Source organism: Callorhinchus milii, unplaced genomic scaffold (assembly GCF_018977255.1).
Source record: "Callorhinchus milii isolate IMCB2004 unplaced genomic scaffold, IMCB_Cmil_1.0 Scaffold8, whole genome shotgun sequence".
Taxonomy (NCBI): domain Eukaryota; kingdom Metazoa; phylum Chordata; class Chondrichthyes; order Chimaeriformes; family Callorhinchidae; genus Callorhinchus; species Callorhinchus milii.
This window is the reverse complement of record NW_024704749.1, coordinates 20,932,059-20,957,696: the sequence shown is the minus strand read 5'-3', so window position 1 is coordinate 20,957,696 and position 25,638 is coordinate 20,932,059. Positions and strand designations below refer to the sequence as shown.

Sequence of the window (25,638 nt, the reverse complement as noted above, 5' to 3'; positions counted from 1 at the left end):
AGCATGTCGTCGAGTCATCACAAAGCGCTTCCCAGAATATTCTGTAAAGTCAATTGACTGAGTATTTTGTGAGCGAAACACGTTTTGAAGTCTGAGATATTTTCTACACCATCTGAATGAGTTGACTTCTTTTTTAGGGCCCAGACAGTATTGCAGAGATTAAATCTGCACAAACACAGACACACACATACACACACACCCGTCTGGTTTCAAGCACATTGGGTTGTACCAGACAGTGTGTGTGTGTGTGTGTGTAGGGGAGAGAGAGAGAGAGAGAGAGGCGATGCATTTCTTTGGTCCACAGACAACTGCGTGGTTTAATAATTATAATAATCCTTGCATTTGATGGTGGTTCAGGTCAACTTTTTTTTTGCACCAAGTCTTAAACGGTATAGGTAAGGTGTTCGTTCGATAACTGCGACGCTGCGCATTAATGAAGCGATTTCTTAGTTAACACACAGAGCACAATGAAACTTTTAAGCAATGTCCTCATGTGGGGGATTCGGATACCTCTCTCTCTCTCTCTCTCTCTCTGTGTGTGTGTGTGTGTGTGTGTGGTGTGAGTGCAAAGTCTTGGCACGTTTAATATAATTTTTTTTTGCTGTGTTTGACTTCAAAAAGTTTAGCAAAAAAATAGCTGGAAGGGGGAGAATGAAATACGTGGGAATGAACACGACTTACCTTTGCGTGTGCGTGTTTTGTTGCTTCCTGCAAAACAACCTGAGCAATTTTCTTTCATGGCTTTTATTAAGAAAAGAAATCTCTGGTGCTTTTCCAGCTGCCCCTCTTTTTTTTTTGTTGTTGTTGCCCAGAACCCGGGACAAACCGCACAGAGATACGAGCACCGACGCGAAAGGTAATGCAAAATGTTCATTTCGGTTTTTACATGAAAGTGATTCATTTGAACGCTGATCACTGATTTCTCTCTCTCTGTCTCTCTCTCTCACTCTCTCTCTCTCTCTCGAGATTTAATTGCTTGTTTGCAAACAGTTGCAAAAGTCTAAATGATCCACAGCAAAGCCCAAAAGCGTTTTAAATGTGTTTTTTTTTGCGGGGGGTTTCATTTTTAAGAGATTTCTGATCTCCCGCAAGTATAACGGTGCAGTAAATTGATCAGATATGTCATTTATTCCCCACCACACACACACACACATACACACACACACAAAAACCTTGTGGGATCTGTCTACCTTACCTGACTGACTTGTTATGACTGCACATTGTAGAGATTATGGGGGACTGACACAGTTGCTCACATCGCTTTTGCAAACAGAGGGGTGTGATTTATATATTCTTTTTAAATATTAAAAAAAAACTCCCATTTTTTCTCTCCCACCAGATGTGTTTGTGTTTCTTTATGTCGCCGCTTCCATTATTATGGTCATAATAATAATAATAATTTGAATCCTTGCATTTGGCATAGTGCCGCAACCATAAATAATATCAATAATATTATAAATAATGTTACTTTGCGCGTTGGTTGCATAAGGTTAGGTGCATGTGTTGTATTTTTGGGGGTTATCATTATATATATATATAAAGGAAAATGAAACGATCAGCTATGAACAGACTGTCACTCAGATATAGACAAGTGCAATACTGTACTGAAAGGCACAACTTGTATCGTTGCTTTTAAAATATAATTTGAGACGTTTCAACCACACAAGGCGCAAAGATTATTGTATATATTATTATTATTATAGCAGAATGAGGTCAGAATTCACCCACCACTTTGGGCACAGACAATAATATTAATACTATTCCTTGCATTTGGGTATCAGGTCAGTCAAGCAGCAGCAGGTAGTTTCCCAGGTCTGTCAGGAGATCAGTGGACCACAGCTCTGGTAGTTCGAGCCAATAAATGCAGCAACAAAATTCAGAAGGAATCTCTGCAAGTCAGTCTCTCTCTCTCTCTCTCTCACAGACACATCACACACATCCCATTAAATACAGTGCTTCAGTTCTGCACAGTGTTGTTTTTGTTTCAACCGCTCACGATTAGGTGCACAGAGATTCACAAACTGCAAACGGTTCCAGTTCTATTCTATCGATCCATGTTTATGTCAACCCAGCACTTGCTGCATGCGATACACTCATTGCACTCTATTTAATTAAACATTACCTCTATTTCCTTACTTGCCCCACTGCCCACACCCACACCCTACCCCCCCTACCCCCCCCCCCCAAAAAAAAAAAAAACCCCACAAGAGCCAAGTGAAATTTCTCGACTGGATACAGTCCAAATTGTGGAGAAAAAAAAAGTGTTCTTCTTGTCCTAACGTCAAGAAAATGATGATAAAATATGGCACTGTGCTTTCCCTTCCCCCACAGGTAGATAGACAAATAAAATCATATAGCTCAATATTTACCAGAATTGTCTGGGTAAGTATTAAAACACTTTTTCTTAACCCCACCCCCACCACACGCGAAAAAAATGGTTTAAATGTAAATATAAGCACATCCAAAGCGTTGTTCTCGACGATATTTATTCTCCCCAATCGCCAAATACAGTCATTTTAACCATTTTTTTGTAGTCTCTGGGTTTTAACTTCGACGTGTGTGTGTGTGAATCTCATTCTAAAACGAATTAACTCATCTATTTTATTTATTGAACTAATTCATTTCTTTTATTTGACTAATGTATTAATCAATAAAACCAATCCCTCCAAACAAAGCTCTATTCCAACCCCATCTAAGTACTGTTCAACTTGTTTTCGTTTTAGACTAAAGTTTCTCCCCCCCCCCCCCACCACCACCCCCCACCCCCTCACAAGGCCAAGTCCCAATTCATCCTATTTATCTTTTTTTTTCATACTCGAAGTGCTACTTTAAGCAGAAAGCAATATGAATTTCCAGCCACAGATCACCCCTCTTCTTTTTTTAACCTTTAATGTACATTAAGAAAGGCATTCATTCCCTTCCTGCACTGACTAACTGCATTGCCAGTTTTCCTACATTGAGAAGGCAATAATAAATATATCGCCGCTCTGATTGTACGGTTCAGACTCAAGTGGCTAAAATTGTGAGATCTTTTAAGTCTCCTCAGCCGGCTGGATAACCCGGTTTAGTGGTGAAAGCAAGTTGTAGCGACGGTTGAGGTACCCGACTTAAGTTACAATTTAAGACAGGTTGCATGTTGTGACTGTATTTTGGTGTGGACACCTTTCTTATCCACTTTTACCACTTGAACATCAGGAAACTGAAAGCAACCTTGACATCCAAAGAGATTTTTCTGCTACTATTTACAGTAAAACCTAGAATTCTCCTCCTTACATCCCTGAACAAACAAACAGAGCTCTTCTCTCTCTCTCTCTCTCTCTCACTCAGCACTAACTTTGAAGTGATACAAGTCACATTTGATTTCCAAGCATACGAGTATCTCAATTTGTCCTGTTCCTCATTAAAAACTTATTTTTTTTGGGGGGTGGGGGAAAAAAAACAGCCATCAAACTGATAATTCTGGTATTCGCCTCTGAAACTTTTTGAGTGCCAGTGTCATCAAAATTGTGTTTTCTTTCCAAACAATGAACCAGCCCAGGTCCAACATGACTGGGGGCAAACACTTCCATTTCCTCACGAGTTACATTCCTAATTACACAAAGAAAAACAGATTTGTGCAACCAAGCCGACTGTGGCGATCGAATTAAGTCTGAAACTTTTCACAAACACCTTCATACAAGGGAGCAATGTTTCAACGTTGTCTGTGGATGAGATGTCTGTGTAAAAGTGCGTGGACATGTGTAGAAAATTGCAGTGTGTTGTTTTCCTATGTAAACACCCCCAAAAAATGAAATGTACTTCTCTCTCTCTCTCTCTCTCTCGTGCCTCACTGATTCATTCACTCCCTCTGCAGATATAGAACATTTTAATACATGTCATATTTAATATTTGCAGATGTTTTAAAACGTTATGTAGAGCAAAGAAAGACACATATTGGAATTTTTTAAACAGAAATTGAACCCTCTTAGATGTGTGTGTGTGTGAGAAAATATATTTCTAAGGTTCACAAGTTTAAAACACAGAATGTTTTTTGTTAACTCTATTTCAGAACTTTGTACAAAAAAGGGCAGCTATTTTTAAAAAAAAACGCCATTAGCTTTTTTTATATAAACCACCATGTAGCACAATAGAATTAATCTGTGAAACAGAGATCAATAAATCAAAGAAAAGCAAAATATGTAGGATTGCTTTCATTGTAGCTTTGGTTATAATAATTATCCTTACATAATAATCCTTACATCTGATATAGCACATCTTCAAGACATCTCAAAGCACTTCACAGGATATACTGTAAAGGGAATTGACTATGTATTTTGCGGGCGAAATGCGGCAGCCAATTGTGCACAGCAATGGATCAGACACACACACTTGAATCTTTGAAAAAACATTTCACTTTTAATGCTCAATTCTAAAAGAATCCAAAAAATTACAGAAAAGGAAAACCTTGCTTTTTACAACTCAAAAAAACATCAGTCGATAAAATCTAAAAACGAACACATCCATCTTCTTAACATCACACACGTGAAAGTTATAATTTACACCTTACACTGCAGTGTGTAGTACTGTAACTCTTAAATGGTAAAGTGTTTCACAACTTTTTTTTCCCACAATCACTAATTAAAGTCTTCAGAATAGATTCACCTGTAAGTCAAAGTTGAGCACATAAAAGTAGTTTCTAAATTGATCTCTTGGGGTTGGTGGGAGAGAAAGACAAAATTTCAGACTACAAATATAAAACTGTGTTCCCCGCCCCAACTAAACGTGATAATTTACAACACAATTCCACAATTCAGCTGTTTTCTTTCCAGTGAGGGTTTAATTCGGGCTGAGATTTGTACAGAAAAGACCTGGGCAAGATGATGGGGATACAGTCAGCTGGTTCCTAAGACTGAGTTGGTTTGGTCTAAACAAGTAGAAAATACTCACTGGTGCTGAGAGAAAAAGCTGTCCTCGAAAAAGACTTAACTTGAGCTCGTGTAACTTTAATAATAATAATAATAATAATCCTTGCATTTGATATAGCGCTTTTCACGTCGAGAGGACGTCCCAAAGCGCTTCACAGAATATACTGTAAAGTGAATTGACTGTATATTTGAGGGCGAACGCGGCAGCCAATTGCGCACAGCAATGTCCCACAAACAGTCGTAGATTGAAAATGACCAATTTATTATTGTTTTTGGTTTTTGGAGGGATTATTATTAGGCTCTGTGTGGAGTAAGGAAACTTGCCCAAGGTTTCGCCCTCTGCCTGGAATTGAACTCAGGTCTCTCGCTTGCAAAGCGAGTGTTCTAACCACTGAGCTACAGGACTCCACTTAGAACTGGTGACTGAGCTCTGTAATAATTCACTGGTGTTTTTCTCAATAGAGTAAAACTTGCACAATTCAAATCTGTATAAATCATATAATTGCCTAAGTCGTACATCTGCACATAACTCATACTTTGCATAAGTCCTATTAATTATATGGTCCAACTGATAAGACTTCTGTGAGGTTTACTGTAATTCCAAACCCAGTTTTCACATAACTACGTTGCACAACTATACTGGCAACTATACTGGTGCTTGAAGGAAGGGCATACCACTTGGCCAGGATATTTCGTTTTGCAAGCACTGTAAAAGAGAAAGCTCTCTCTAGCGGAGTGGAGTGGGTTGGGTTGGGGGGGGGGGGGGGGGGGGTGTGGGGGGGGGTGGAATCTATCATAAACACTGCTTCAAGCAGTGAACATACCACCGCCCCAGCCTGTCAAGCCGAGTTACAAATCAGCAAAACTAATCGCAGTGAAGAGGTCACATTAGTGACGCTCACTGAAAAGTTTCGGGTTGCTTCGCCAAATTTTTTCCCCCAAATATGCAGAAACGTTTCAATATGCACAAATATATATGTATATATACACAAACATTTCAGTGCTGAATTTACTGTGGTGACCTTTATATACCTGACAATTGTAAGTGCATATTGTAGTATGTGAAGAAAAATAATATTAAAAACGTTATTGATCCATAGGAAGTGAGGCGGGGAAACAGAGATCTGTGAGTTACAATAATATAATAATCCTTGCATTTGATATGGCGCCTTATCATGCCTTTGAGACGTCTCAAAGAATATACTGTAAAATGAATTGACTGTATATTTTATGGGCAAAACGCAGCAGCCAATTGCACGCAGCAGTGTCCTCCCCAAACAGTCGTGGATTAAGTGATCAAATTATTATTATTTTTTAAAATGTATTTTTTAAAGGGATTATTACCCCCACACAAATTTGTGTAAAAAATTGGATTGACTTGATATGAAGCAAAAAATATTTCAGAATGCTACACATTTAGCATGCTAAAATGCAATTCAAATAAACCATCAGTCTTTCCTTTCCACATTTATTAGGATCACATATTTAACAGTACAAAACCAAGCGAGTTTAAAAAAAAATTGTAATCCAGTCGCATTTTACAACAATTCACAGCACTTTTCTGAACCTGGTTTGCAAGTACGTTGCTCTCAGCGTAGTTTACCATCAGCACATAAAATAATAATCCTTGCATTTGATATAGCGCCTTATCACATCGTTGAGACATCTCAAAACGCTTCACAGAATATACTAGAGTGACTGTATATTTTGTGGGCGAAACAGTAAGAGAATCAAGCAGTACAAACTGGTAACTAAAGGTCGGGGGGGGGGGGGGGTGGAGGGTTGGATTTGATACTTAAAACGAACATTACATATAAAGGAGTTATGAGGTTACCCTTAAGCCTGGTGATGGGTTTCTGCACATGTCAGATACTCAGTTGACCCCCCCCCCAAAAAAAAATAGGACAGAGCAAGGGACGCAGAGGATAGCTTTTTCAGAGAGCCAGCACAGGCTTGATGGGCTGAATGCCCTCCCTTTGTGTGCTGTAAAACTCTAGGATATTCACTCACAAATATCGAGATTGTTTCCTGCAGTGACACTTAATTCGAAGTATAGCTTAGGGTAAAAAGAACGCCCAAGAATCTGCAGCACTCGGACTTACTGTGAAGCTCGTTGCAGATTAAGACGGGTCTGGTCTGTGCATCCGTACATTCGCAGTGTGTTTTTATTTTTCGTTCGCTTCCCCACTGACAAAACCACAGACACGATCGATGCTCCAAATCCAGCGAGTGTTTCCCCGAACGAGCAAGAGATGGAGAGGAGACTGCTCGGTCCCGTTGACTCCGCCGGCGCCCGTTTGAATTTACTTATAGAGACAGAAACGGCTTGAAAGAATTTTTTTTATTACAAAAAAAGGAGAAAAAAAAAGAGGTCGTGAAAACCTTTAAGTCGCTGCACGGGGATTTGGCAGGTTCTGCAGCGACGCTGAAAGTCGTACGGAGATAAATGATTACGAAAGTGTCGTGTTTTTTTTCCTTCCCTGGTGTTAATCATTACGTGGGTTTGCGAGAAAGTCTCGTGTAGGGAGCAGTCCGTGACTTGCCAGACGCTTTTTTGTCTGTGGTCCTATTGTACGTGTAAGGTGGGGGCCCTTTGTATTCCGCATCTGGATTGTCAGCCATCATTTTAAGTTTGGTTTCGATTGCTTTTATTTTTGCACTGATGCTGCGGAGAGAGAGAGAGAGAGAGAGAGAGAGAAAGAGAGAGAGATAGAGACATTAGGACATGACTCGAGAGCTTTGAGAAATCAATGGCAAATGGACTTTCCGAAATCACCAGGTCTGCTCTTCATTAAAATGGTTTCAACATATTATTTGCCAAAGTCTTTCGGCGAATGCATCAAAATAAACATTCCTGCTTCCTTCTCTGGTTCCATTGATATGTAGCAGTACAACACAGCTTATGAAAAAGTCTTTTTTTTAAAAAAAGAAAAAAATAGAAAAGTGTTGCATTAAATGCACGAAAGAATGGGTTTTCATAAATCGCCATTGTGATAGATACACAAGGCATCATTGTAATCAGCCTTTAATTCCATTGCGGCACAAATTTCCTTCTTTCCTAGATTTCTACAAACGTAAAGAAAAATCATACAATGTTACAGCACAGAAACAGGCCGTTCAGCCACCGAATCTGCGTTGATGTATTTCTCCACGAGTCATCTAATCCAATCCCACTCTCCCGCTCATCAATAATAGTGATAACAATAATAATAATCCTTGCATTTGATATAGCACCTAATCACATCGTTGAGTCATCTCAAAACGCTTCACAGGATGTATTGTGAAGTGGAGTGGCTGTGTATTTTGTGGGCGAATATACTTTAATATGCCTTCTTTTTTCAAGCGTTTATCTAAGTTTAATTTTTTTTATTAACAAAACTTTCTGTGCTCTTCCTGTGCTAACAAGCACCGTTTGCAATACATCCTCGTCAGCCGTGGGGGCAGAACAGAACCCACCACCTCACACTCGGGGCTGAACAGAGTCAGCACAGGAGATGAAATAAAAGTCACAGGATGTAACCTTGGCCTGAAAAACATTCTCACGCTAGAGCTGACCAAGTCTGTCCTATTTTAGGGCTTGTTGCAGATGTTCCCTCACCTTGCAGTGCAAGTTACATCTGTGCAAGCTTTCTTCCTATTTCCCTCACTCCTTTCTTATTTCCAAACAGCTATAAACTTCCTAAACTCTTGTAAGTAAACCTGATTGGGGGATGCTCTCACAATTGACATGTCTGGTAACCCTGGACTCCCAGCAACTCAGCCCAAGGTCCCAATATGTTCACGATCGTTTTACCCGTTTGCAGAGTGAAACCTACAGAGTGTAAGTTTCCTTACTCTACATACCTCTGTTTACTTAGCAGTAAGTAGGTACCCATATGTTAGTCAATTGGCAGATAACTTTCCGGGGGTAATAATCCCTCCAAAAACACACTCAATCCATAACTGTTTGTGGGACACTGCTGTGCGGAATTGGCTGCTGCATTTCGCCCACACAATATATAGTCAATTCACTTAACAGTATATTCTGTGAAGCGCTTTGAGACGTCTCACTGACGTGATAGGGCGTGATGCATCAAATGCAAGGATTATTATAATATTATTATTAAAGACTGGGTTTAACATAACCGTTACCCAGGTTGAACTTTCACTGCATTCACGGGCCAGCCAGAGGCAAGGCTAAGCATAATGGGCGGTTTGTTTAACTCAAAGTTGCAATGGTTTTTACGCTGGGGACACAAAATACACAGGTACCATTTAAAAAACAGATCAGGTGTCAAGGCTTATACGTGTGCATGTGTGTGTATGTAGTGTATGTGTGTGTGTGGGGGGGGTGGGGGCCAGGAAAGAGAGAAAAATACAGTCAAATTTAGTAACTGGTTGTTAATAAATTTACTAAAAAAAAGTCGTTAACTATAGACACTCTTCAACAACAACAGCTCGCATTTAGAGAAGCGGCCTTCATGTGGGATAGCATCTCGGAGCACTTAACAGCACTCTTCGTAGAATCCTACAGCACAGAAGGAGACCATTCGGCCTATTGTGCCTGTGCCAGCTCTTTGAAAGAGCAATCTAATTAGTCCCACTGCTCCGCTCTTTCCCCATAGCCTTGCTCTTGAGCTATTTTAAAGCAAAATACAACATTAAAGGGAACAGTTTCACTTCTGCAAACTTTACTGTCTCGGCGACTCTTTCACCTCAACGGAAATCGATCTCCACTTTACCTGAGGTTGGACTGGGCTGGCTCAGTGCTCGACGATGGATCCAGACTGATCGGAAGCACCTTGTCATTTTTGAACGAATCGTACCTCTGCTTGGAAAACATAACAAAGACAATAAACTTTGTTTTTTTTTGCACTCACGTGTGCACATCGGTGGTTAAAAATAAACACACACCCTGAATTTGGGACCTCCTTTGTGAAGAGGTTGCAGAGGCCGAAAGCAAAAGGAAGTTGGACGAAAAGGTATGCAAGCCTTGCTGCACAGAATTCCTGCCAATGCACATGCACTGCTTGCCAGGAGCATCAATTTGTGGGACACTGCTGTGCGCAATCGGCTGCTGCGTTTCGCCTACAAAATACACAGTCGCTAACGCTTTACAGCGTATCCTGTGAAGTGCTTCGAGACTTCTTGACGACGTGATGAAGTGCTATATCAAATGCAAAGATTATTATAATATTACTATTATCATCATCAATGACAGCGATGAAATATGATAAGTGTGAATCAGTCCCGAGCAGTACGTGATTGGTCTCCGTTTTTACGCTGAGCCGAACAAATGTTAATTAGGACTCGAGAAGTAAAGGCTTCGACATTTAAAGCCCTGTGCAAGTGAGTGGTAAATTGGCAGTGGCCATGTTCCACACACTTAAGAGGACGGAGGCGGGTAATCTTTGCAACGCATCTACCACGAGTATTAAACCTTGGAGAGCGTATTTTCACAGCTGAGGTAAGCGAATACTTTGCTTCATTTACTCGTTTAAGTACCTGGAAAAGTATTTTGTCTGTAACCCAAATTTTATTGAAAGACGAACGAAAGCAACACAGTGAAATAAAAAAAACAGGCACGTTTTCAACAGGATATCCTTATAATGCGTTTGTGGGTTAGGATAGAGGAGGTCGCTTTTAATGGGCACACCAACAACAACGTATTACATTTATATAGCGCCACTCATGCAGTCAAGATTGCAGTCTGCAGTGAAACATCTAGTGTTCTGAACAAATTCTACAACTTCATTTGCCTCTTTGTGAAAAAAAATGATCCGATACATTATCTAGTCTCTGTTCCATCATCCAACGAATTGTGACGTACAAACCGATCGACTCAAACACACCCTTACGATGGTACGTAATTCTAAAAACTAGGATTAATAGGAATTGTTCGGCCGATGCTTTCGGCAATTCTCATTCATTTCTTGTTAAGAGTGCGGGGGGTGCGAGGGCAAGGGAGGGCAGGGGGGATGAAAGAGGGTCTAATCTGCGAGACTTCTTAGTCAGGAATCCACCCCGAGCAATCGGGAACGCCTTCCGCTAGCGGGAAATACTCCGCGCTGACCTGCGGGAACTCCACGGGGATCCGATCTGCTGTCGGAGGAGTGGATTGCCGGAGCGATGCCGTGATTTATGGGGTTGCGGGCGGGTATCACGGGGACTGGAGTAGCCGCACACATCAAATTGCTTCGGAAATTCCCCAAATACCACAGGACCAAACAGAGAACGGAGCTGCAGGAGGACCCAAGCGAGAGACGTTTAAAATAACCAGTATGTGTCTCTGCCAAGGCAGTGCACACAATTTTTTTTTTGGTTGGGGGGGGGGGGGGGGGGGAACGGGGATGTGGAAAATCTGTGTTACTATAGTTACCGCAAGTTTCATCTCAGCAGTCATCTTCCCCACCCTGAAACTTATACACCAGGGTCCGTGCTCCTTGTTGCAGGAGGCCCTGCAGCTCAGGACAGCATCAGCAGGCTTGGCTCAACTTCCGCAGAAATGTTTAGTTTGGCCTTGGTTCAAACTTTCTAGGCGGAACTTTTGAAATGTCTTGCAGCTGTTAACTACTCCCTGCCCTTGTAGCTTTTATGAAAATAACCAGGATCCCTTCTCTTCATCTCTCTCTCTCCACCCATCCCCACCGCTCCCTCCCTCCCTCTCGACCTACCCGAGATGCACGTCATAATTCAAGACTGTACAATGTCCTCCATTATTCGCAGGGCAGTGCTCCTGATAGAAATCCCGACGAGATCGCTCCTGATCAGGCCGTTCTGACGGTTGCAATTAACTGTACTGTACGCGTCAGAAACAAACTCTGCTCAGAGACCTGCTGTTTCATAGTAACCCAAGCTGCTCTCCTACACAAAGAGATTTTCAATTCGATTAAAATCTCCGCTTAAGAAACGGAAGCCAAAATTCCCTGGCTCCAGGCACAGGGTTTCTTCTATGTTGGGGGTGGGGTGGCAAACGACTTGATATTAATTCAAGCAACCGGCAAGTCTCAATGCTACTAACCTAACCCCCATCACTACTCGTAGGCGGGGGGGGGGGGGGGGGGGAGAGCAGGTTAATTTAAGACGCGTTCTCCTTGTACATCCTGATGCATGCACGATGGAGAGTGTGTGTGTGTATGTGCGTGCGCGTGTCTGCGGGAATGGGGTGGGGTGTAGTGTGTGTACATGTGTCACCCCTGGATCCAACTCCCACTCAACTCATTGACTGACTGCTCGCTTCACATGGCACAGAGAGAGAGAGAGAGAGAGAGACACAGCAGCCGAGAAACACTGAAGGATCAGCAACGATGTCTTACCTTCATTTGTGCGTGTGCCCAGCGCACCACCAGCTTCTTCGAAAGGGCGAGTTTACCATTTAAACACTGAATGGCCCGTTCGGCTTCCTACGGAAAGAAAAGCGGAAAGAGTTCTAATCCAGCTCAATCTCTAATGTAAATTATCTGACTATTCGAGGTTTTACACTGAATACAAGAGCAGGGAGGTGATGCAAAATTTATACGAGGCTTGTTCTGACAGACCCATTCCTGAAAGGACAACTGAACCAGGTCAATAAAAAATACAGTGTAGATTCACCTCTAAAATAATAATACATACTAAAAATATGTAATTACTCATCTGTGATGATAATAATAATAATCCTTGCATTTGATATAGCGCTAACAGGTTTCCAACACATCTCAAAATGATTGCTAATCGACAGCACATGTTAAAAATGTCTAAGACTGACACACGGGCAGGTTAAAAATACTTGTGATGATGACAGGGCACACAATAACTAGGTACAGGGCTGGTAAGGAGAGTTCAAATCTGTAAGTTTGTAAGGTTGGTTGCAAAGACGAGCAAGTGTCAAATTAGGAAGGGATTCAACAATTCACTTTAAAATATTTTGAGCAGCAGCTTAAGGAAGAAAATCAAAGTGAATGATCTGCAGTAAGAAAATGGTACAGATTCATGTAAAAATCCATTTAAACCTTTGTAAGTTTATAAAGTTTATTTATCTTTTAACCTTACAATTTCCTAGATGCACAGGAGAGCCAGGTCTGGGTTTTAAATCACATTGCCAATCTTCGCCATCCCCAGCGAATACTTATGATCAACTCAACTGGAGCTTTCAGCTAAAAATACACTTAAGAAAATCAAACGTACAAGTGGCCAGGTCATTTTTTTTTGGACACATTGCTATTATCATTAGCTATTTGTCCCATTGATTTGATCCAAAACATCCAAGGACTTTGGATACAAAACCATAGTTGTGTCCAGTCTTAATCTGACCTGCGTCACAATGCAACGACTAGCGCTTTCAGAAGGCCACCGTGGGAAACATTGGCAGTGGATTTTGCAATCACTCAAAGTACAAAAATAACCCACCACTCAATTATACGAAGTACGGTTAAGAGTGATGGGGCTGTAACGTAATCTCGAAGCTCAGACAACAATCACAAAGCACTCGAGTTTCAATCATGGTTTAGGATGTCATCTTAACCCCTGGGTTGTTGCAGCCTGGCTATGCACTCCACAGCTCAAACAGTTGGGCTAGGTGTGAATTCCAAAGCCTTGAATCTGACTCTGGAGTCCTGTAGCTCAGTGGTTAGAGCAATCGCCTCGCAAGCGAGAAGACCGGGGTTTAATTCCCAGGCAGGGTGAAACATTGGGCTTGTCTTCTTACTCGGTTTACCTAGCAGTCATTAGGAACCCGGTTGTAGATTGGCGGATCGCTTTTCCGGGGGTAATAATCCTTTCCAAAAAATAATAATTATTGGGCACTCAATCCACCATTGCTTGTGGGACTTTGCACAATTGGCTGCCGTGTTTCGCCAACATTATATGCAATCAATTCACTTTACAGTATATTCTGTGAGGCCCTTTGAGACGTCTCAAAGATGTGATAAGGTGCTGTATAAAATGCAACAATTATTATTACTATTGAATCACTCCATGTTGAGAAAATCTCACTGAGAAGAAAGGATCAGGTGTGACAATTCCACTTAGAATCCAGGCAATCTCCAGATCATAAAAAAAAGGATGAAAACTTAGTATAACAGTATAGCAGCCCTATTATATTACTTCCTCCTATCCGCACATCCAGCTCATGTCACAGGTAGTATTTAAGCTATGAGTGATTAGAATTGTTTTTTCTGCCAGGCCACAAACTTCACACGATTTCACAGCTCTACCACCCCCGATACTAATCTGTTGTTGAGCAGCCAGTTTAACAGGTCAAAAGATGGGAGTAAATAACTCTGCCCTTTTGGCCAGACTCCGCTGTGAATTTACAAAGTTAAGACGTTCATTCAGGAAGTTTCCGTTACATATTTTTAGTATTTATGTTTTCAAAAAAATGACATACGAATTGATAAACAATGAGCGGAAAGCAGAAAAAGAGTTCAGAAGTACAGTGTAACACTGATACCATACAAAATACTGTACTGGTACCCATCTCAAAGGAATTGCAAAGGTGACGCATTGCACAGTCAGAAAGTTACGGAAAGTACTCAACAACGACAAATTACATTTACGTAGCGCATTTCACGTTGGGAGGACGTCCCAAGACGCTGGACAGTCAGGGATTTGGACCCAAGCAGGAGGTGGAGGGCAGGGAGGGTAGGGGTAGGAGGGCGGTTGAAGGTGCGGTCGAAGAGGAGGGTCTTGAGACATGCCTTGAAGGAGATGAGGGAGGATTTAAAAGCATTCAAAGGCTATTAGTGGTACCCGCATCTAGTATTAAAGCTGGATTGTTTTTTAATAGATTAAAAGCCAGTAGAGCAAAGCAATTGCTGGTAGAAAGTTCCTGTTTATTCGAACAGTTCACAGAATTATTCTTGCTCCTCTGCAGTCTTAGGCAATCCTATCCCTTTGTAAAACGCTTACTCTACCACAGGAGTCTCGCCAGAAATTAGAAACAGGATGCAGTGATTTTGCCTGGGGGTGATGGGGAGGGGGGGGGGGGAGGAGTTAAGCAAACTCATCAAAAATAGAAAATATGATATTCTGTGAGTGTGGCACTGAGATTTTAAAATATGGTTAATTTTTGCTTAACAGACGCCACTTAATGGCATTTGGGTCATTTGTGCGGTAAACCTTCTATTAAAAAACCCTCTTGTTTAATGCAAGTAAGTGAGCGAGAGGAGTTGGGGGTGGGTTCGAAGGGAAGGAAACAACAATAGTCAGCAGGACTCGTTAAAGTGACGTGGTAAATCAAAATCGCTCACTATGTCTAAAACTCTCCACATTGAAGGTTTTTTTTAATATAAGTGAAAACGCGACTGCGTCTTATTAAGAGCAACAGTATGTCCCAGAGGAGAGGAAGGGAGTTACAACAGAAAAATACTCAGGGTCAAACGTTAGGGCTGAAGCGGTAACAAGCAAAAAGAAAACCTTGCCTCGTGTTCAGTGTTCTGGGCAACTATCTATTAATAATAATCCTTGCATTTGATATAGTGTCTTATCACGTCGTTGAGACATCTCAAAGCGCTTCACAGAATACACCTCAAAGTAAATTGACTATATATTTGGTGACCACGGACACTACGCTCACTTATTATTTGAAGCCTTGGTCCGAACGGATACCTTACTTGCACTCAGTTTATTATAATAATAATAATCCTTGCATTTGATATAGCGCTTTTCACGTCGGGAGGACGTCCCAAAGTGCTTCACAGAATTCCGAGTAGAACTGTTGTGTGTACAATATGCTTGCCTTCCACCTATGTTTTCTGAGATTTGATTTAGTTTAAAAGCACTAGCTAGTTCGCTGATGGCAGACAGAAAGCACAAATGCAGCCCGCTCAGCCCAGGCTTGCAAAGATAGATGAGCTCTAGTGCTACTTTCACAAATCACTGGATACTGTAGAGGCGTCTGGGGACTGGAGAAAGGTAGATGTTACTCCCATTTTTAAAAAAAGAGGTAGTAAAAGTGTTTCAGGAAACTACAGACCAGTGAGTTTGATGTCCATTGTGGGTAAAGTTATGGAGACTCTTGTTAAAATGATCGTGGAGTAACTGGACAGTAATAAAATGATAAAAGATAGCCAATATGGATTTATGAAGGGGAGATCCTGACAAAGTCATTTACTGATTTTCTTTTGATTGTGTGACAAAGGAGCTTGATAGGGATAAGGCAGTGGATGTTGTATATCTGGATTTCAGGTAAGGTCTTGGATACAGTTCCTAATGAAAGGCTGGTACTGAAAATAAAACAGGAATCTGCCACCTTCATTAGCTTTGCGTCATCTGAGACGTTACTCTACGTGAGGGGCGCTATTATAAATGCAAGTTGTTGTTGTGGTTGGATGTCCATATTAACAATTCGACCACTAATGTCAAATGATGAGATACATTGGTGATAACATTATCTACTCGTGAAAATAAATCAAAATTCCTTCCAGTTACAAACCATACATGGACTGTAGCAGACGTCACAGATTTCATAATGCAATCTTTTGGTGTTTTGTTTTCTTTACGGCCTTCCCTTCCTTTTTATGTCGCCACATATCGTTTGGAAAAAGTGTGGAAAAAAAAGTACAATGTGTTCCTAATACTGCTTTTGATCTGGTCGTTAGTTGGTGTGTGAGAGGCAGTTCACAGCAGACAGGGCTGTGGACCATGGTTTCCTTTGTGCCAAAGGGCCTGGCTCGTTTCCCAGTTGGCAAAGATGCGGTTGGAAAAGTGCCCATATGGGAATGGTGATGAAGAATCTGCATCCTACCAACATGTGGCACAGTACATAAAGCACCAACCAACGCCCAATAAGTAGCTTTCTATATAAAGCCACGCAAGTCACCTTGGTGCTTGTAGTTAAAGCTTTGGCTATCTACATGTATATATTTATATGATATGTGTTAGGTTAGATAGATATGTGTTAGGTCAGGGCATTAAGGATATTGGACAAGGGCGGGTAACTAGACTTGAGGTATAGATCAGCCATGATCTTATAAAATGGTAGAACATGCTCGAGGGGCTGAATGATTGTAGTGTATTGGATAGAACACTTGCTTCGCACGCGCAAGGGCCCAGTCAAGGCAAAGCCTTACTCCACGCGCCTCTGTTTACCTAGCAGTAAGTAGAAACCCAGGTGTTATCAAATGCAAGGATTATGATTATTATTACCACACTGGACACCAGCAGATCAGTCCAGTTCAGTCTCCAATACAAAGAAGCCAATTGCTGGGATTTTTCAGATTAGGTTTTTACTTTTAACACAACCGCACAGCCACAGCCAGTCCCGCTTGCACACAGTAGTGTTCCTAACACAGCAACAACAATGTGCATTTATACGGTGACTCTCACGCAGGGTAGGGTCCCAGATGGTGGAGCATGATTCCAAGTCGGGGGGAAGGGGTCTGTCGGCACGGTCGGCAGTCTGTCGACTGTCGGCACGGTCGAATAGGAAGATCTTCAGGCACTTTGCAAATATGCTTGTACAACACTCTTGAATCGTCAGCCCAATATTTTGTTCCTGCTGGAAATCTACTTACCTCTTTTGTTTCAAAGTTCACAAAACAGTAGCCCCTGGGTTGCCCCTCGAGCGGACCCGATTTGTGAAACAGAAAGTCGAACTGCTTTACTTTTCCAAACTTCTGGAGCAGCTTTAGGAGGTTATATCTGTGAAACACACAAAAAAGTTCTTTTGGTGAAACTGTGACTGGGCGACATAAGGCCGGACAATAGGACCCTAGAAGAATACTGGTCATTCCCATCTTTTTGTGAACAATAAACCTGCACAGTGAAGCTGTGACAAAGTGGAGACATTTTCTCAACTAGCCTCTTGCGAAGTATTGCAGCTCACAGGGACCCTTCTTGCCCGTGTTAGATAATCAGCACTGTGCTATGTGCAAATGAGACCTGATCCAATGATTATTATTATGTTCCACAACATTATTGTGCTGAATCAACAACAACAACTTGCATTTATATAGCGCCCTTCATGCGGGGTAGGGTCCAGGAGTGTTAAGTTGCTCTTAGAATCACACAGAGGTGGTTTCAGAAAAGGAATAGTGATATTAGGGAGAGGACTATGAGATGACAATGCTTTTTCCACTCCAGTGGGTTGATACTGCGAAGAAATACAATGATTTGAGCTTTATACCCTTGTCCTGCCATTAACTCTCTGCCCTTTTTGAAGCTCTAAAATTGGAAAAATATATACTTTTGCTCGCTGAGGCTCATTTCTCTTGAATCCACTTCCTTCCTACAGCTCCGCCAAGGCATGCACACCAGACCCCTCCAACACACCCACAAGTCATTTTGCTATGTGCAGTTCCCAGAATATAACTGCCCCTGGAAGAAAATCCAGCGCTTGACTGAGGAAAAATAAATCAATGGCCGTCAAACTGACATGAAGCTAGTGGTAAGTAAGTAAGTAAGTAAGTATAGTAACACCTGAACTCAGCAGTTCTCAGTTTAATAATAAATAACAAATAATCCTCTTGTTTGATAAAATCTGTGAACAAAAAAGGAAAAATTTGCAGGGCTATCGGGTAAGAGAGAGTTTATATAATATATATATATATATATATACATACATATAAAAACATAGCTCTTTTGAAGAGTCAGCACAGGCACGATGGGCCGAATGGCCTCCTTCTGTGCTGTGTACATCATAAATCGGGAGGACGTTTCAAAGCTCTTCACAGGATTTATTACAAAGCATCAACACTGTATAGTTTGTAGGAGAATGCAATTCCTTGATTATAGGTTTTTAATAAACCAATTAATCAATCTTGATTATAGGTTGTCAATTACTGCTAACTGTAGTATGCCCTCCTCATCTTCCCACAGATTACAGGGTGATTCCACTTACTGCAAATAACTGAATTTATAGCAAACTGACTCAGACCAAAGATTGGAGTTTCAAACTTGAAAATTTCTACCAATATTTTATGCCATGCATTTCACTTCCCTGACTATTTGTATTATGTCAGCACCAATCTCAGATAGGTTATAACAACAACTTGCATTTATATAGCGCTCTTCACGCAAGGCAACATCTCAGAGTGCTTAACAGTGGCGGAGAGGAGAGATTTTGAGAACATAAGAAAGGGTTGGAGTAAAGCTCTCTCTACCTTTGCAGAGGATTTCTAATAAGTCCAATAGTTCGCTAAAAATAATAATAATCCTTGCATTTGATATAGCACCTCATCATGTCTTCGAGACGTCTCAAAGTGCTTAACAGAATATACTGTGAAGTGAACTGAATGTATATTTTGTGGGCGAAAAGCAGCAGCCAATTGCACACAGCAGTGTCCCACAAACAGTGGTGGATTGAGCGACCAAATTATTATGATTATTTTTTGAAGAGACTTTTACAGTGAAGTCTTAGCTTTTTGGAAGCGACAAATTAATATTATAAAGATGCAGTTCCCGGCAAGTTCATTTTCAAAAGTCATCAAGAGTCTTGGAACAAAGTCACTTTTAATTTGGGTGATAAATCTGCCAAAGTACTCTGTTGCCGAGGTAACACTACAATAGTTAAAACACAAACCGGACACGTGGATTGTCTACACCTTGCTATTGGGAGGAATCCAGGGAAATATGAAGCAACTTGCCCAGCCTTTCTGAACAATAAGCTCAATTTGCCTGTAGCTGGTCAAACTGTGAAAACTAGATCACACTGCTGCGTTGTACAGTAGCTGTTTAAGAGCTCCAGGATGCTACCCTGGGTGAAGGGCGCTATATAAATTCAAGTTGTTGTTGTTGTATAATATGGCAAATGGTAGCTATATAATGCAGCGTGAATATTGGACCACAAAAACCTAACAAATGCATTGGGTGCACGGCACTTTAAAAGGCACTTTTGACGAACAATGAGTTTGAAAAGCTAAGAGATACCTTGTAATTTAACAGAAAAAATAATCCAGATATTAACCCAATTTATGACATGTCAATGTTTAAGTGAATGGATCAATGTGTACTGGCACTTTTTCACGTAGGACAGAGCACTTCACAGAGACGATAAAGAGCTGGGAGGAGGAGAATTTAAGGGTGTTGGCTAAAGGCATAGTCAAAGAGATAGGTTTTTAATAGGGGTTTCAAGGCAGAGAGAGAAGTAGATAAAGGTATTTTGTCGGAGGATTTCAGCCACTGATGGCAGAACAGAGGGAATGAGGAACCGTAGGTCAACAGATTCAAGGGAAAAGCATACTCATTCACCCACAAAATACACAGTCACTCCATAACATATTCTGTGAAGCACTTTGAGACGTTTCAACAATGTGATGAGGCGCTATATCAAATGCAACGGTTATTATTATCAGATGAGCAATTTAAACCCAGTTTTCTGCCAAAGTTCAAAGCGATTTGTCTGTGTGTGTAAGTGGACCTTTGCTCTGAACCCCTCCTGTAATCATAATTCCGTGTGTTTGCTTATTAGACAAATTTTTCATGCAATTTCAAGATCATGCACTTTAGGTCCTGTACCTGGACAGACTATTTGTTACTAGTGGAAAAACACCATTCTGTAAACCTTTAGTACTTTAGCTGAACGTTACCATTGACCTTCCTATAAAGTTCCATTTTAGTAATTTTTGTGAACTTGGAAGCCATTCTTTACTACTCAAAGGGAATCGCCAATATCCTTTTCAGAAACAATAGATGGTATTTGACTTGAACAGTCTGGCAGCAATATTGAAATAATCTGGGTGCAGCCGTTTTTCTGGGCAAATTAACAGCTTCCCTTATTTTCCCTCTGGCTGTGACCTTCACATACCCTTCTTACTGTGACTCTCGGCACATTCGTATTTAGCTTTCCCATGGAGGGATGGGAGGGCGGGAGCGGGCAAATGTACAACAGAAAATATGAGTTGAGAATGGCAGAAGGTTACAGATAATCTAGATATATAGAAGCTTAAACTCCCATCAAATTTAAGGGTCCATCAATGGTAGCTGGCTACTAAAGCTCCTTAATACTAAAAGAAGTCATCCCTGGCAAAGCATGCTAAAGCGAATTTGTCACATGGGGGTTTGGAAGTTGGGAAGGGTGGTAGATTGAAAACAGACAGGAAAATGGTTTGAAATAAATTGTTCACTTGACCGGTTCTGATAGCAACTTTTCTCTGACTGCATATGGTATTGTAAAACCATCTCATTTATGTACTAACTGCTTTCTCAGTAAGTGGGAAAGCGCGATGCATTATTCATGAGACACTTTTCTGGAGGTAAGTGCAACAAAAACATTTCCTAATTTAGGTTGTGACTCAAGGCCATGATCTGTGCCTTCATCCTGTTAACTTATTTATGAGTTATGGGTTACGGAATGAAATTCTCACACTACACACACACACTAAAACATTCTGCAATGTCACTAGTAGCATGGTGTACTGGAAGACTATGTTTTTTTAAAAAAGGACACAAACTTTACAAAAGTGTAACTAAAATCCATAAATTCAATATTCAAGACACGATAACTGCAGAAATAAAATCCCCAGGGAAAACGGTAAACTTCTCAAATCTAAATAAAATGCATTAAGGCTAAAGTGAGCCTTTACTCCCCCACCCCACCCCCAACTACTGATCTGTGTTTAGATGCCTTTTCAATAGGGTATGAATATCTACATCCGAATGGAAGAAATATAAAAAGCTGTGGGGTAAAGGCAGGAGAATGAGGCAAAATGGATGGTTCTTTCAGAGATCTTGTGCAGGCATAGTAGACTAAATGGCCACCGTGCCAAGAATACACTTCAGTGTATTTTGGTAATTGGACACAATTCATTTATCAAGTGGCAGAAAGTTGCCATGGGACCATGGTGCTGTGAGTTGCCATTGTCCTAAATATCTGACTATCTTCTTTATGTTAAAAAAGACATCATCATCATCAAAATCTGAGAATAGCAGTACATTACTGTACTTTCAGGATTATGTGGGAGGATAGTGGACAGGAGCAGATCGATGGCATACATATAATCAGAAATAGGTGGTGATTACCTAAACATTGTAGTTGTGAACAGGTCAATTACAAAGAATGACCCTGGCAAGTGAGAACTATTTGCTCAATGCAAATCGTCTTGTTTACACACAGGCTAAGTTGCTCTCAAGGCAGAATGCAAGACAGCATGGGTTGGTTTAGGTGCATAAACCAAGATTTCAGATTATAGTCACTGCGATCGCTTGTTGAATAAACTGGGAGTAAAGAGCAATACTCCTAAAAGGAGTTTGACATCGCAAACATCGTGTGAACACGACTGTGGACTTTCTGCCACTTGATAAGTGCACTGTGTCCAATTACCAAAATGCACCCAAGTGTATTCTCCAAAGACATGCTGTAGAGTGACAAGGAGACACAATTAACAAGCTGAAGAGAAGTGGCTCTTGCAGGTTGCTGTTGGCTAGGTTTGCTTTCTACTTCCTGACCACTGATGTGAACGTGAGTCACAACAGCAGCCTCCCCAGCTCTCCCCTCTTTCCTCTTCCTTTGGCTTTCCGCCTGGCACCTCCACAACCTATTCAAACTCTTTGCCATTACAGTCAAGGCTTCTTTCAAACAATAATATCCCAAAGACCAAAAGCAATAAAACAGCAGTGAAACACACATGGTAAATCAATCGGCACCAGTGATTGTACCCTGAGGAACAATGCTAAGTTTATTTCGACACTGCCCTACCACTGGTGTCATAGCAAGAACGCTGAAGTATAGTCTAATAATAGCAGCTTAAAACCTGCTCTGCACATTTTGGCTTGAGAACAGTTCAGTTCAGTATAGAACTATTAACCTTTTCAAATTAATAATACAAAGGAACACTTCCAAATACAAAATTATCCCTCTGAGAACTGAGCTGCATCGCAGCACTAAATTACAATTTGTCCATTCGACTTAGAAAATACCGCAGGTTGTAAAATACATTCCTTCAAAGTTACTTTGCAATAGTCACCCTTAGAAAAAAGAAACCAGGATTACTTTAATATGGATTATAAGATAGCAAATAGTGCACTTAAAAATTACACCATGATTAACTTCAGCTTTGAACTATGATGCACTGATATGAGTAACTTATCCGTTAGAATTATACAAAGCCTCAGTGGATTCAATATAATAGTAAGAGTAATAATCCTTGCACTTGATACAGCGCCTTATCACGTCGTTGAGATGTCTCAAAGCACTTCACAGGATATCCTGTAAAGTGTAGTGACTGTGTACTTTGTGGATGAAATGCAGAAGCCAATTGCTCACAACAACAACTTGCATTTATGTAGCGTCCTTCACACGGGGTAGCGGCCCGGAGCTCACAGTGATGTCCCATGGTCGTGGATTGAATGACCACTTTTTTTTTATAAATAATAAATAAATCAGTTCTACTATAACACCATTTTAGTGGACTTGGATATTCTTTCTTGAGTTAATCAATGGATCAACGCAGCATTCAAATTTAGTCTTACGCACCCATCTGTTGAGATGACAAAGCTATTGCTTGACACCCACATTGTAGGCAAGTGTAGGATTAAATGAGGTTTATAGGCATTACCAGAAAAGTGGTGACGAGTGAGGCCAAATAAATTACATCAAAGTAAAAAGGAGTTATGTAAACACTTGGTTCAATACAGCAATAAAAGGGGCTGAAGAAAAGAGCAGAGTAAAAGGATGAGAGTACGTAGCTCCTGTGGGGAAGTTAGCCTTTTTACACCGTGGGCTTCCATATCAGCTTTGTATATGGAGGACCCAGTAGAACATGTGTACGGATTGAGGTCCGCTGCACTTACTCAGTTAGCCTGGAATCCAGATTGCCGATCCAAAGACGATGTCCTTCTTGTGAGGAGCTTTCTGACAGAATAGAAGCATTTTCCAATGGAAGAGATTCATTTTCAGTCCCCATACGTCACTACAAAAATAATGGAAAAAGTGTACAGTTTTAATTGAACGACTCTGTCCTTCCACTGAACTTTAAACTGTGTGTCATTATCCTCCTACAACACCCAAAGTACTACACTTCTAATTCTGTACTCATTATAATTTCAGCCATTACTGTTCCGCTTACTCTTAATCCTTATTATGGAAACAGATGGTGAAAGATTAGACTGTTATTTTCCTGCTAGTTGCTGAACCAACCCGGTTTATACAATGAGGCAGTTTTGTCGCCTGGCAAAAAGTGGCTACCACTTCCAATTTTCCCCCATTCCTATCCTTTTGTACCATAAATTCTATTTTACCTCCTCTCTCTTCCACCAAACAAAGCCTCTCTACCTATGGCCAGTTATTGGAGGAGAGGGGCATTTTAGAAGCTTCTCCTTTGTTGTAGAAGAATGAACAAGAGGAGAACTATTGTACGTGAAAGAGGTGAATAAACATGTGCATTTGGTACCTGTCTTGACATCAAAAAAATCCCAAGGTGCTGTCCACAATTAGTTACTGTGTAGTGACATATGTGCTAAAATGTGGCAGCTAATGTGGCCAGCATTGCAACACAAAGAGTAAACAGACAAATTAACTTTTCTTTTTGGTGAATCTGGTTGAGGAAGGAACGATGGCTTAGACCATCACAATGACTTTTTTCAAAATAATGTCATGGAATCTTTAATATCCATCCAAGCAGGTCGTGTCAGGTTTTAGTTCTCATCCAACAACGTTGCACTCCTCCAATAGTTTAATAATAGCCCTTGCATTTGATATAGCTCCTATAATGTCCAGAACTTCTCAAAACATTTTACAAAGTCTCCTTTTCCCCTCTTAATGGTGTTTTGCTTTCTTTTTCCCTGTTACTGGGTTGCCAGCTTCACAGGTGCAGATCACCCTCCTGCACGTCACCCAAGCGACAACAATAATTTGCAGTTATCTAGCGGCTTTCGTGTCGGGAGGACGTCCCAAGGCCCCGAAAGGCCGTCGTTGTCCATTTTTGTGAGCTTCACCACCGATCAAGATTGCAAGTCGACAAGACAAACAGGCACAGGGACATCTGAAACCAAAACTTGCAAGGGGTTGGGGTGATCGAGTATTCCCGGGCTTTATACTTTCTGGGACGTGCTTGGAAATTTCTGTTCGGAATTGGAAGTGCCACACTTTCCCCCAATCGCTGGGGGGAAAAAAAGTGTGCCATTCCAATTCCAAAGGGAATTTTCCAAGCATGTGTGCGGACCTAACTCTCAGCGGGTGGGTTGGTTCGGAGACGCTTAGGGAGTGGCGATGGGTTTTCTCTGGCGTTTATCGGGGAGGGGGGGAACGCAGCTCATCGGGAGGAAAGATTACAGAAATAATTTCAGATTCATCTGCACTTGGGTTTAGTCGATAGCGTCCGTTTCGTTCAAATTGGTTAGAAATAAACTGCTTTGAGGCAAATTCCATCCATGTCCAAAACTCCAGGAGCAGCAGCTCAGTTATTGCCAGACTGAGACAGGACAATCTGATGCAGTCGGTTTGCGCTCCGGGATCAGCCTGGTTCGTGCCTGAAAGGGGGCGAGCCGCTGCTGGTCAATGAAACGAACCGAAGGGGAGGCCTGGGTCGTTTACTCGACTCCGAGGCTTGGGGCCTGGTGCCCTAACTTGCCTCAAACCGGGTTCCCGCTGGCGGGAGAGGACGGTGGTGGGAGTGGGGGGGGGGGAGGGAGAAGCGAGCCCGCGGGCGGCCGGCCGGCCTGCTGACTCACTGGGCCGTTAATCCTCACCTACCCGCTCCGGCTGCAAACTCTCCTCTCATCTCATCTCCTCCCCGAGAACTCCGGCGCCATCCACCTCCGGAAACATCCGGCTGACCTTTGACCCACCCCCCGCTCCGTTTCCGGTCGGCGGCGGCGGCCAGGGTGGTGCCGGCGACAA

The 25,638-nt window shown here is 41.5% G+C and overlaps 1 protein-coding gene across 3 annotated transcripts; it reads right to left on the bottom strand.

Annotated features, from left to right (window-relative positions):
* Positions 1–6,358: 6,358 nt before the first annotated feature.
* On the bottom strand, positions 6,359–25,587 carry rbm18 (RNA binding motif protein 18). 3 transcript variants are annotated; one of them, XM_042337740.1, is made up of 6 exons: positions 25,488–25,587; positions 23,592–23,710; positions 17,378–17,504; positions 12,200–12,286; positions 9,626–9,714; positions 6,359–7,569 (listed from the first exon to the last, which is right to left on the bottom strand). In XM_042337740.1, exons 2-6 carry the CDS (start codon positions 23,702–23,704, stop codon positions 7,398–7,400), a joined length of 588 nt encoding a protein of 195 aa, XP_042193674.1. In that variant the 5' UTR covers positions 23,705–23,710; positions 25,488–25,587; the 3' UTR covers positions 6,359–7,397. The 3 variants fall into 3 exon arrangements, with proteins under 3 accessions (XP_042193674.1, XP_042193673.1, XP_007901007.2); XM_042337739.1 differs by having other exon boundaries at positions 25,492–25,587; XM_007902816.2 differs by having other exon boundaries at positions 9,626–9,711; positions 25,492–25,587.
* Positions 25,588–25,638: the final 51 nt, after the last annotated feature.

Bases quoted from the DNA above. Each gene is read 5' to 3' on its own strand.
- rbm18 (XM_042337740.1), bottom strand. From the start codon at position 23,704: ATGGGGACTGAAAATGAATCTCTTCCATTGGAAAATGCTTCTATTCTG. The intron at 9,715-12,199 runs GTAAGACATCGT...ATGTTTTCCAAG, and splicing joins GGGCACACGCACAAATGAAG to CAGAGGTACGATTCGTTCAA. The intron at 7,570-9,625 runs GTAAAGTGGAGA...CTCTCTCCGCAG, and splicing joins CCAGCCCAGTCCAACCTCAG to CATCAGTGCAAAAATAAAAG.